The sequence below is a fragment of the Carettochelys insculpta genome, chromosome 3, assembly GCF_033958435.1.
Source record: "Carettochelys insculpta isolate YL-2023 chromosome 3, ASM3395843v1, whole genome shotgun sequence".
NCBI classification, from domain to species: Eukaryota; Metazoa; Chordata; order Testudines; family Carettochelyidae; genus Carettochelys; species Carettochelys insculpta.
The window spans coordinates 55,623,742-55,636,174 of record NC_134139.1 but is presented as its reverse complement, the minus strand read 5'-3'; the positions used below and the strand labels follow the sequence as shown (position 1 = coordinate 55,636,174).

Here is a 12,433-nt window from a genome sequence, read left to right as displayed (position 1 = left end):
GGCAAGATGGTGATTATCACACATTTTTCACTTGCTACGCTGTCTCTCAATTACCTGTTTATGATGATGAATTTGTGTGAGTGGTTCCTCAATTCCTGTTCAAAGAGACTCCCAACTCACCTCCAGTTGCAACTGCTTGTGAACCATCTTACAATGTAATGGACACGTACAATCATTCATAGAAGAAATGGTTACTAATCTTTCTGTAAGTCTTTTTCTTCAAGATGTGTTGCACGTGTCCATTCTACAATCTGTCATCCTTCCTCTTCCTATCAGAGTCTTTTGGTAGAAAGGACCTGAGGAGGATTTGAGGCATCTGGGCTCTTTATACTTAACCAGCAGCAGCAGAGGGCTGTTATGCCACCCAGATTGGTGCTGCTAAGGGAAAAACTGCCCTACAACTGCAATGGAGCTCAACAATGCCTACAATGGACATGTGCAATATATCTCTAAGAATAGCAGTTAAGGTTACTAACCATTTCCCCACTCCCCTCTACATTCCAGAGGTGGTTCAGTGTCCTATCACAGAGAGTGTTGGAGATGCCTTCTTTTTTTGGCTTGCTGCCAAAATTTCTGCCGTTTCTGTTGGTATGCAGTGTTCCCAAACATTTCCTTTGCTAACTTTACTTTAATATCAAAACAAAACAACGGTCCAGTAGCACTTTAAAGATGAACAAAATAATTTATTAGGTGATCAGCTTTTGTGGGACAGACCCACTTCTTCAGATCATAGCCATACCAGAACAGACTCAATATTTAAGGCACAGAGAACCAAAAATAGTAATCAAGGTTGACAAATCAGAAAAATATTATCAAGGTGAGCAAATCAGGGAGCAGAGCAGCAGAAGTTGGGGGGAGTCAAGAATTAGATAAAGCCAAGTGTGCATAAGAGCCCCTATAATAACCTAGAAAAGTCCCATCCCGGTTCAAACTGTGTGTTAATGTGTCGAATTTGAATATAAAAGAGAGTTCAGCAGCCTCTATTTCCAAACTCCTGTGAAAATTCCTCTTCAGTAAAACGCAGATTTTCAGGTCGTTAACAGAATGGCCCACTCCATTGAAGTGTTGACTGACAGGTTTGTGAATCAGGAGTGTTTTTATGTCTGTTTTATGCCCATTAATTCTTTGTCTAAGACAGTTTGAAGTCTGTCCAATATACAAAGCATCTGGACATTGTTGGCACATGATGGCATATATGATGTTAGTTGAGGTACATGAAAATGTGCCAGTGATTCTGTGAATAAGCTGATTAGATCCAGTGATGGTATCTCCAGAATAAATATGTGGACAAAGTTGGCAATGGGCCTTGTTGCAAGGAAAAGTTCCAGGACTGTTGTTCCTGCGGTATAGACTGTGGTTGTTGGTGAGAATCCTCATAAGGTTGGGAGATTGTCTGTAGGAGAGAACAGGCCTGTCACCTAGGGCCTTCTGGAGTGTGGCATCCTGATCAAGGATAGGTTGTATGTCTTTAATAATGTGTTACAGTGGTAAAGATAAAGATCTTGTAGTTTTCGGTCTGTCAGTAGCATCAGACCAAATGTGATTGTACCTAATGGCTTGACTGTAAACAATGTATCTAGTTGTGTGTGTAGGATGGAAGCTAGAAGCATGTAGGTAAGTATAGTGATCAGTGGGTTTCCGGTACAGTGTGGTACTGATCATGCCATCCTTGATTTGTATTGTAGTGTCCAGGAAATGTATCTCTCGGGTGGAGTAGTCGAGGCATAAGTTGATGGTGGGGTGCAGATTGTTAAAGTCTCTGAGAAATTCTGCTAGAGTCTCTATACCATGGGTCCAAATCACAAAGATGTCATTGATGTATCGTAAGTAGAGGAGAGGTAAGAGCGGACGAGAGCTAAGGAATCGTTGTTCCAGGTCAGCCATACATATATTAGCATATTGTGGGGCCATGCGGGTGCTCATAGCAGTTCCACTAATCTGGAGATATAAATTGTCCCCAAATCGGAAATAATTGTGGGTGAGAACAAAGTTACAGAGGTCAGACACCATATTGGCTGTGGTGACATCAGGGATGATATTGCTGATAGCTTGTAATCCATCTTCGTGTGGAATATTAGTGTACAGAGCCTCTATATCCATGGTGGCAAGGCTGATGTTGTCAGGAACTTTTCCGATGTTTTGTAATTTCCTCAGGAAGTCAGTGGTATCTCAGAGAGAGCTGGGAGCGTTGGTGGCATAGGGTTTGAGGAGGGAGTCTACATAACTGGATAGTCTGATTGTAAGGGTGCCAGTACCCGAAATAATAGGGTGTCTGGGGTTTCCAGGTTTGTGGATTTTGGGAAGGAAATAGAATAGTCTAGGTTGGGGCTCAGATGGTGTGTCTGAGTGAATAAGGTCCCTTGTAGCAGCAGGGAGTTCCTTAAGTAGTTGTTGTAATTTCTTTTGGAATTCCAAAGTGGGATCAGCAGAGAGAGGTCTGTAAAATTTGGTGTTGGAGAGTTGTCTGGCTGCCTCCTGTTCGTAGTCTGACTTATTCATGATGACAACAGCACCTCTTGGGTATGAATAGCTAGGTGTGGTCCCTGACCATCAAGCCTACCATGATGGGGTATGGATCCTTGAGACCTCTGGGAGAGCTTCACCCTCAGGCCCCAATAACTCTCCCCAGGGTACCACCTGTTGGGTCCTCTGGCTTGCAGCTTCAACCACAACCTCACGACGACCCCTCCTGCCCATCCACCCCTCACCGTCCCCCATCAATAATAAGGGACATAAGGGTTGTGAAAAAATAAACATCTTACTTAAACATAGAAACTTGCTGAAAAATGAAAACTGTGCAAATAACTATGTAAATTGGTGAAGGGGGGTAACTATATACATTGGGGGGGGCTTGGGCAGGAGGGGCATGGGACAAGGCGTGAGGAGACTTAGTTCTCCAAGGAGGTGGGGAGCCTTAGTCATCTCAGGGCGTGGGGAGCTGTGAGCCATGGTGGCCATGGGATGCCCTCCTGCCCAGGGTTCAGGGTTCCTGTCAGGGCTGCGAAGGGGCCAGGATCACAGGGAGGTATGGCTGTGAAAGGGATGCAGCAGGCTTGGGATGGGTGGGGAGAAAATTGGGGGATGAGAGGAGACGGGGGGGCTGGCTTGGTGGCATCCACTGTGGCCATCAGCCACAGTGTAAGCCCAGGATGATGGCTGGGGGCAGTTCAGGCAGGAGCTGGGCAACAGGGGCAGCAGGGTGTGTGTGTGTGTGTGTGGCAGAGGCAGCAGGAGAGTGGGGTGGGGGTGGGAGGCTGGGCCATGAACTTGGCCCAAGCCTCTCCCCACCATGCCAAGTACACCACCTCCCTCTGCAGGAGCCACTCCACCAAGTCGTTTTGGTGGTGGAAGGCAGCCGTGTAGCCAGAGATGTCATCCGCCGTGTGCTGATAGGCCTCCAGGCACAGGCCTGCCTGGGCACTGATGGGGGTGGTGCCCTGGCCCTCTCCTCTGCCACTCCTGGATTTCCTGGCCCAATGGCATGGATGGGGCTAGTTGGCTCAGGTGGTGTGCTAGGGCTTGCCCTTCCTTTGAATGGCACAGCTGTAAGGATGGCAGGGGAGAGAGACGGTATGCCAATCCCCCTACCACAGGACCAAGGGCCATGTCCCCCACCACCCACAGACAGCAGCCCTGGCCCTCTGATGGCCCAGTGGCTCTGGGGAATCCTATGCATTGAGGGGTCCCTGTGTGAGTAAGGCACATGCTGGGTGCAGTCTGACCCCCCCCCACCCACACACCTAAATCCTTCCCATGTGTGCGGCTTATGGAGCTATCCCCAGAAGCAGGTGCTGACTGTCACCTGCGGGCATGTTCGCAAGTTGGGAGCTGCAGTCTTCTAGGGTGTGTCTGGGCTGGCCTGCTTCCAGGCATGGTGGGGTGGGAGCCCCCCATCATATCTCAGGGTGTGTGACAAGCCAGGTACTTACCAGATGGTCTCTCAAAGAACTACAGGGACACACTGCTGAATGTGGCCCAGCTCAAGGATCCCAAGGCCACAACTATCGCGAGGGTCCCTTCACAGGACTCAGGGTCCAACACTGGCTCCATCTCAAGCTCTGGGTGCTGCAGGGTCCCAGGTTGGTGGTCCTGCGGCTCTGGCTCCTGCTTGGTCACTGTGGGTGGTTCCTACTTTGTGGTGTTGAGGAGGATGCAGTGCGGGGGGTTGTCCTCACCCGAGAAGGCTGTGGAGTGCCTGGTAGAAGGCACAGGTGGAGGGTCCTGCCCTCGACTGCCTGGCCAAGTCCCTGGCCCTGGTGTACCCCTGCTGCAGCTTCTTGACCTTGGAGCATACATGTTCCAGAGCCTAGGCGTGGTGTTTCCAGGTTGGCAAGCCAGTGGCCAGCCAGCCACAGGTGGGGGCATTCCACCTGTTCCTGGTTGTCTCCTGGAGGACGTCCTCATCATGCCACAGGCCCAGGATGTCCCAGATCTTGGGCCTGGTCCACAATGGGTCCTCCATTTGGTGGCCCAAGTGTTCTCCTGGGACCTCGCAAAGGCTCTCTGGAGGACTCTGGGGAGTTGCAGTTGGCTGGCTGTTGGCTATCATAAGATTATCCCCTTTGGGGGGTGTCTGTGAAGGCATGGTGGTGCTCAGCTTGTCTCCTTGCTGCCTCCACGCTCTCAGCTTCTTTCATGGGGTTTCTGGGGCTCCCTGCACCTTCAAGGTGGCTGAACACAGATAGCATAGAGCTCCAATAGTGCTGGCCAAGGCATCTCCAAGCTCCAGCTGACCGGTGCCATGGAGGACTCCTCTGTCGAGAAAAGGACCCCTGGAGCTTTTTTGTGCTTTTTTCTGAAAAGAATCTTTCGGAAAAAGGTACTCTTCCTCATCCAGGATCAGAAGAGTGCTGCTGGAAAAAGTCCCACATTCTTTTGATTTAATATGAAAAGAATGCATTTTGTGTGCAGAGACTCCATGTTGTTTCTCGAAAAAAAAGCCTGGCTGTTTTAAAAAAAACTCTCTAGTGTAGACATAGCCATTGTGTTTCCAATCTTCTATTGGCAGTTACGTGGTCTATACACATGAACCTGCAGAAAGGTTTAGACCCAGCCGTCCTTTAACTGTCATTTTCCTTAGACTCATCCTTGGAGTTTAGGTCCCGTGTTTCTTGTCAGGGCTGAACTTACTAGGGATTTCTCCTTCCCTGTGCCCTTCAGGATTTGCTATATAAAATTTATTAGCACACCCTACCTCACCCTATCTATCTGAAGATTCTGGGATATGAATTGCTGACTTGCCATCTGAAGTTGGGATACTATTCTTGGGCATCCTGTGGCTGTCAGCTGATCTTTACTTTCTAGTATATGCTAGCTAATCTTCACCTGGATCCTTGAACCACAGTTTGGCATATAAACTCACTTACAAACTCTGATGGCTGGAGCACTTTTAGGTAGAATGGTCTGTGTACCCACCTGCCAGCCTGTGTAAATAACTCTGAGCTCTGAGTTGGCTTGTCTGAAGCCAGTGTTTGGGAAGACATTTCAGAAAAGTAAAAAATACTGTAAACTCATATTTTATAGCACTTTGTATTTCAATAAATGCATTAATAAACTTGAAACTAAAAATACGATTGTGTGTGTGTATGCATGTGCAACACTGGTGGAATAGATTTGCACTGTAAATGGCAAAGAACTAGTTACTGTAAGGTAAGTAACCATTCTTTCCTGGATGTGATCCTCTATGCATTAGACAAGATACCTAAGCTTGCAAACCCCCGGAGGCAAAATTTCCATTGATTTATTTGGGAATGATGCACATGAATAAGCTGTAGAGTCAGGGCTTAAGAAGTCTGTAGTCCCTGGAGAAAGATGGTAATTCTAGAGGAAAGTGAATGTTTTCTCATTATTTGGATTAAACCCGAAGGTGTAGCACTGAAAAATAAGACATGCAATAGAACTCTTTATGCCAGCAGTTAAAATAGAGTCATAAGGATGTGAAATGAAAATATTCTGTGTTTTTTAGTGAGTGCTGACTTTTCAAATTCTACATTACAGGAATATTCGTATTAGAGGCCCTGTCGAGCAATGGCTAGGAAGTGTAGAGAGCAGCATGTTTGATATGGTAAAAAAGTAAGTATATATTTCCCATTGAGTAAAGAAAAATCTCCATAGCAGTCATCTGTGTTTATAGATTTGTACTTGTGGTAGCATACAGATGCTTCAATCGTGATTGGGATCCTATTAACCTAGGTCTGGGGTCAGCAACTAAAATAACAAGAAGAGCCATTTTTTTTTTCCAATTTGGTAAAAATCTCAATAATTCAAGAGCTGCAATGCATGTGAATATGAGACTGTCCTTAATAAATGACATCAAACCATACTTTTTGTAACCCCTGTTTTAAGAATAGTGCTCACACCAATTGTTTGTAATATGATACATTTCCTGCAGACTTTTTACATATTCTGTTTGCACACACTTTAGGTGTGTGTCTGTATCACTGTCTTCCTGACTTTCACTCTCAAACCTTCTCGCTCTCTGGAGGATGGTAGGGGGAGTTAGCCTATGTTTTGAGATCACATATTGCTTGCTATTTAGATATGACTTGTTCATTTTGGGGCTTTTAGAATTTCGCCATTTATTGAAAAAGAATTAGGCTTTTTTCTTTTTTTGTTTTTTTTTAAACTTTTCAAGTGCAGCAATGGTAGCTGTAAAATGCACAGTATCGGATAAATACCCTGCCCCCCAAAGAGTTTACACTTGAACAAGGGATTTACAGTCTTTTTTAAAAAACCCATCAACCAAATGCATGCCATAAATGCTCTTGTCTAGAGTTAAATGAAAACTGACAATGTGCAGAATTTCAGGGTTATATTTGATAGCATTGACATTCAGGAGTATTTAAAAATTGGCTGAGATAATGACACCACCACTTCCAGACATCAGAGCGTGATTTTAACAGTATTACATTTCTGACTCATGGTGAAGTTGTGATCCAGAACAAAGTCTACATCTTTCTCAGCAGTGCTGCTGCCAACACAGTTTCCCTCTATTCTGTGTGTGTTCATTTGGTTTTTTTTATTCCCTAATCATAGTACATTACACTCTGTTGAATTTCATTTTGTTGTCTACAGCCTATTTCTTCCATTTATCAAGATCCCTTTGAATTTTAATTTTGTTCTCTATGTTTATATCCAGATAATTAAGTAAGGTTTAAACGCAGAACAGATCCCAATGGAACCCTACTTGAGACATCCTTCAAATACTGTATCATTCCTTTAATAATTAGTCTTAGTTTGCGGTGGTTTAATCATTTATATATTCACTTAATGGTAGTTCTGCCAAGCTCACATTTTTCTAGCTTGCTTACCAGAAAGTAATGTGGGACTATGTCAACAGCCTTGTTGAAGTTCAGTTATATTGTGTCCACTGCATTCTTCCATCCATCAAATCAGCTACCCTGTCAAAGAAGGAAATTAGGCATGATTTGCTCTTGGTAAATCCATACTGGTTTCTATTGATTACTCCTTAGTTCTTCACGTGTGCACAAATTGAATGTTTTATGCATTTCTCTAGTAGCATCTAAGGTATCAAAGTTACGGTGGTTGGCCTATTAGTTGCTAGCTCCTTTGTCCACTTTTTCAAAATGGGCACTGTTTGCTCTTCTCCAGTCTTCCAGCACTTCTCCTGTTATCAATTACTTTGTAAATACTATTGCCAGTGGCTCTGAGCCTTCATCAGCTGATTCCTTCAGTATTCTCAAGTGAATAGCATCCAGCCCAGCTGATCTGGATTCATGGCTCCTCACCAGGAATATTTTGATGTCTTCTTTACTTATTCCAATCTGCGTTATATCCTGTTTATTGTCTGTACTAACTTTGCTAGTCATCAGATCACCTGGTAGTGGTGATTTTGTTTGTTTGTTTGTTTGTTTTTGTGAGAAGATTGAAGCAGAGTAGGCATTAAGCAGCTCTGCCTTCCTGTCCTATTTTGGTATCAACTCACCTTCTCCATCAAGGAGCAGGCCCACCGTGTCCTTGATCTTTTGAGCGTTTGATGTAAATAATGAACCACCCTTTTGTCTTTGTTTCTTTGACAGCTGTAATTCATTCTTTGCCTTGGCTTCCCATGAATGCTTTATTGGTGACAAGTCCCTTCTTCCATTTCCTGTATGTATCACTTTTGGTTTTTACACAGTTAAAAACTCCTTATGCAGGCATGTTGACCTCCTGTGGCTCTTCTTATCTTTCTTCTGTATTGGAAGAGCTTGAAGTTGAGCTTCTAGTACATGATTTAAGAACTTTCAACCACATTTGACTCCTTTGCTTCCTAACCGGTCTTTCCATGGGACCTTGCCTTCTATTACTGAGTCCATTGAAATCTGTATTTTTGAATTCCAGTGCCCTTGTTTTGCTATTCTCATGCCCTCTTTTGTAAAGGATCTTGAATTCTATCTTGAATTCTTCCTCCCAGGTTCCCAACCACTTTCACATTTACAATCAGTTCATTCCTGTTGGTCAAAATTGGATCCAAACTGAATGGTCCTCAACTTTTTGAACCAGAAAGCGCTCCCCAGCACATGCTAAGAATTTTCATGATGTATTATGTTTTTCAGGAATGTCTTCCAACAGATATCAGGGAAATTAAAATCCCTTGTTAATACTAGCTAGTCTTTTTACCTGCTTGTAGAATGACTCATCCACTTCCTCTTCTTGATTTGGTGGTCTATAATGAATCTCTACTGTTCTTTTTCCTTATTTGCTTCACTCTCAGCTAGTCTGTCACTCACTTCCCTTCAATCTCAGAGTAAGTATATACATTCTTGATGTTGCGTGCAACATCTCTTTTTCCCACCCATACATAGCCTTTTGGAGCCAGGTATATCCCTCAGTGCAGGTACTCTAGTCATGGAAGTTGTTCCACCAAGGCACTGTGAAGCCATTTAAATAATAGTTTTCTTCATATGCCATGATTTCCAATTAATCTCTTCTTTAGTGAACATCACCAGTGTGATCTTTAATACGTAGTCCTCAGAAATCAGTTTTTGCTGGCATGGTGTTGTTCTGGTCTTCCCTGTTGCTCTGGCTGATGTGATGTATTGTCACATTTTAAGGTACCTTCACTTCTGTCTTTGGTCTACTCAAGAAATGCATCTGTCTCTGGGCATATACTTGCACTCCACTACCTTCTGGCCAGGGTTTTTAGGCCAGGACCACCCAGCCAAGTTATTTCAAGATAGCAGCTGTTATTTTGAAATAACTTTGCTGTCATCAACACTATGCACACACTATTTCAAAATAAATTTGAAATAGTGGGTGCATTATTTCAAAATTGGTAAACCTCATTGCAGGAGCATTAGAACCTATTTTGAAATAGGCGCTGTTGAGATACGGGATCGCACTTATTTCAAAATAAGCAATATTCCCTGTTGTAACAGCACCTATTGTGAAATAATTATTTCAAAATAATTGTTAACAAATAACTATTTTGAAATAGGTGCTATTTCAAAGTTCAAGTGCTATTTGCGCAGAGTATGTACTCTAAAGTAACGAAGTGCTATTCCTTCCCGCTCCCTCACAGCCCTGGCCCCCGAGGGTCCCCTTTCCCTGCAGCACCCTCCCCCTGCTGGGCCAGCAAGCAGAGCATGTTTCACCTCAAGGAGGATGGTTCCGGTGGTGGACTTGCCCACCCTGAATGTCTGCCACACAGAGCAGTAGGTGTCCGGAGTGGTAAGCTTCCAAACAGTGATGGCCACACACTTCTTGAGGGATACTGCAGATGCCCTGGCATCAGAGGGCAGAGTTGAGCTAGCTGCAGAGCTCCATGACTGTCCCACCAGTCAGAGCTGGTGGGGTAGCTCCAGAAGGACCAGCAGGCGTGGTGGGCAGAGTTGCAGCTGGGTCTGTGGTGGCTTGTGACCCTGAAGATGGGGCTCAGCCCCCAGAACAGGTGGAGGGTGGCCACCAGGAGGGTAACCAGCAGCCTGTGCAAGGTGTACTGGCAGCTCCGGGGCTGCTGTGGGTCCATCTGGATCCAAGTGTCAAAACTGGAAGGGTCAGCTTCACTGTGAGCAGCTCGGCAGGCCTCAGCAGCATGTGCAGGGAGGGGGTGTTCAGGAGGGGACCTTTAAGGCAGTGAGTGGCCAGCGCTCCCAGAAGAGCTTACTTGCCACGCAGCTCCATACGCAACGTTGCCTGGCCTGTTCTTTAGAAAGAGTGCCCAGGACTGTGTGGCCACACTCTTTTGAAAGATCAGTCTGCTTTTTGTGCATGGACTTGATCTTTCGAAAGAGGATTCACTGGAAGACCTCTTCCGAAGGATCTTCTTTCGAGAGATCGCTGTATTGTAGATGCATCATCCGTCATCATCAACAGCCGTGGCTCAGTGCTCGTTGGTGTCCAATGCCCCCTTCACTATTTCCTTCCATGTTTCCCTGTACAGTGTGGAGTAGTTTAGTTTAGTTTCTGTAGAGTAGCTCCACACCAATCTACTATATCATTTACCCATTCTCTGTGGGGTCTGCCTCTCCTATTCAAACCGTCCATTATGCAACTCTTGATTTTTCATTCATGGTTCATTCTGCAGATATGCCTGAGGAGCTGTAACTTGCGTTGTATAACCTTCTGCAGTAGGTTCTCTTTCATCTGTATCTTCCTATATAATTCCTCTTTGGTGACTTTCTGCATCCATCCTCTTCTCAAGATCTTTCTATAACAACTCCTCTCGAATGCCAATCTTATTCTCTTTGAATGTTTTGTTATCACATATGTCTCATATACATACAACATGCTGCTGAGTACACACATTTTTCAAGATGCACAGCTTTGTTCCTATGCTAATTGTTTTGCTTTTCCAGGTCTTATCCATTGCCTTCAAACTCACTCTTGCTTGCACTATTCTAGTCACTATTTCCTTCTTACAGTCGGTCATACATTATGCTGTTCCCCAGATACATGAACTTCTATATGTGCTCTAGTTAATTCTGTCTGCAATGAACTTCCTTCCTATTTCCTTATCTCCAAATACCATTGTTTTTGTTTTATTGATGTTCATAATCAGTCTGTACCACTTCCCTTCTCATTTAGCACCTGCACTGTTCTCGCTAGCTTCTCTTCATCTTCTGCAATGATACTATGTCATTCATGAACCTCATGTTGTTGATTCTCATCCCATGCAAAGATATTCCTTCTACCTCTTCCTTGATCTTATGCATTGCTCTCTCTAGATGTAGATACTTGGCGATATCACATCTCCTTGTCTCATACCTCTATTCATTCTAAACCAACTTCCCAACTCTCTGTATATTCTTGCTGCTGCCTCCACATTGTCCTTGATATCCTTCAACAGCTGTATCAGTTTACTATCCACTCCGTATGACTCCAACATGGCCTAAGTCACTTTTGGATCTATACTGTCAAATGCCTTCTCAAAATTGACAAAGCAATTGTAGATGTTTCTGCTCTTTCATTCAGCTTTCTCTACTATCAATCTTAGTGCCAATATCTGCTGTATGGTACATCTATCTTTCCTGAATCCCGCTTGCTTGTCTGTTAGACGTTTTTCTATCTGTGATCTCAGGCTCTCTGTCAGTATCATCATCAGCACCTTGCCTAGACGACTTGTTAGGGCAATCATTCAGTAGGTCTTGCACTCCAATCCACTTCGTTTTTTGTGTATTGTCACTAGCATGGATCTTGTCCAGTCCTTAGGTGCCTTCTGTTCTTTCCATGCTATATTACATAGTTGGTGTATTTCCTGAATCATGCTTTCTCCACCATATTTGATCATCTCTCCTGTGATCTTATCATTTCCAGGGCTCTTGTTGTTGTTTAGTCATTTCACTGCTCTTTCTACTTCCTCCTTCAAAATATTGGCTTCACTCTCACTGCTCGGTGGAGATATCTCTTTCAGTTCTTCGATCAGTCCCTCTGAGACACTTGCATCCAACTGTGCTTTATACAGATGGGTGTGATATCTTGTCCTTCATTGTATGACATTCTCCTTGTTCATGAGCACCTTGTCATTCTCATCTTTGATTGCCATCTTCTTCGGCTGCCACTTCCTACTAATTTTTCTAATCGTCTTATAAACCTCCGTGGTCTTACACTTGCAGTAATACCTCTCTATATCTTCACACTGCTCCTCTAACCATTTTGCCTTATCCTTTCTGGCCACTATCCTTACCTTGTTGCATTTCACTCTATATTGCTGTTCCATCTTCTAGGAAACATCACTTGTGATCTTCAGTGCTCTCTTCTCTTGCACCAACTTCAGTGTCTCCTGCCCAATCCACTTCTTATTGATCTTCTCTTCTTCTGGAACAGTCTGCTCAATTGCCTCTTCTATTGCCATGGCTATTCCTTGACTCTCTTATCCAGGTCTTTCTTTGTACCCGCTTTCATAGAATCATAACATTCTGGGGATGGAGGAGATCTCGGAGGTCATCAGGGCCAGCCCCCTGCTGAAAACAGGATCAACCCCAACTAAGTCACC

At 44.4% G+C, this 12,433-nt stretch overlaps 1 protein-coding gene across 1 annotated transcript in view; it reads left to right on the top strand.

The window, feature by feature from the left end:
- DNAH14 (dynein axonemal heavy chain 14) overlaps positions 1-12,433 on the top strand; it is a gene marked incomplete at its 5' end in the record, with an annotated part of 447,359 nt that overhangs the window by 113,502 nt on the left and 321,424 nt on the right. The window contains one exon of the mRNA XM_074988409.1: positions 5,998-6,072. Within this exon, the coding sequence (XP_074844510.1) occupies positions 5,998-6,072 (75 nt within the window). The remainder of the gene's footprint in view (positions 1-5,997; positions 6,073-12,433) is intronic.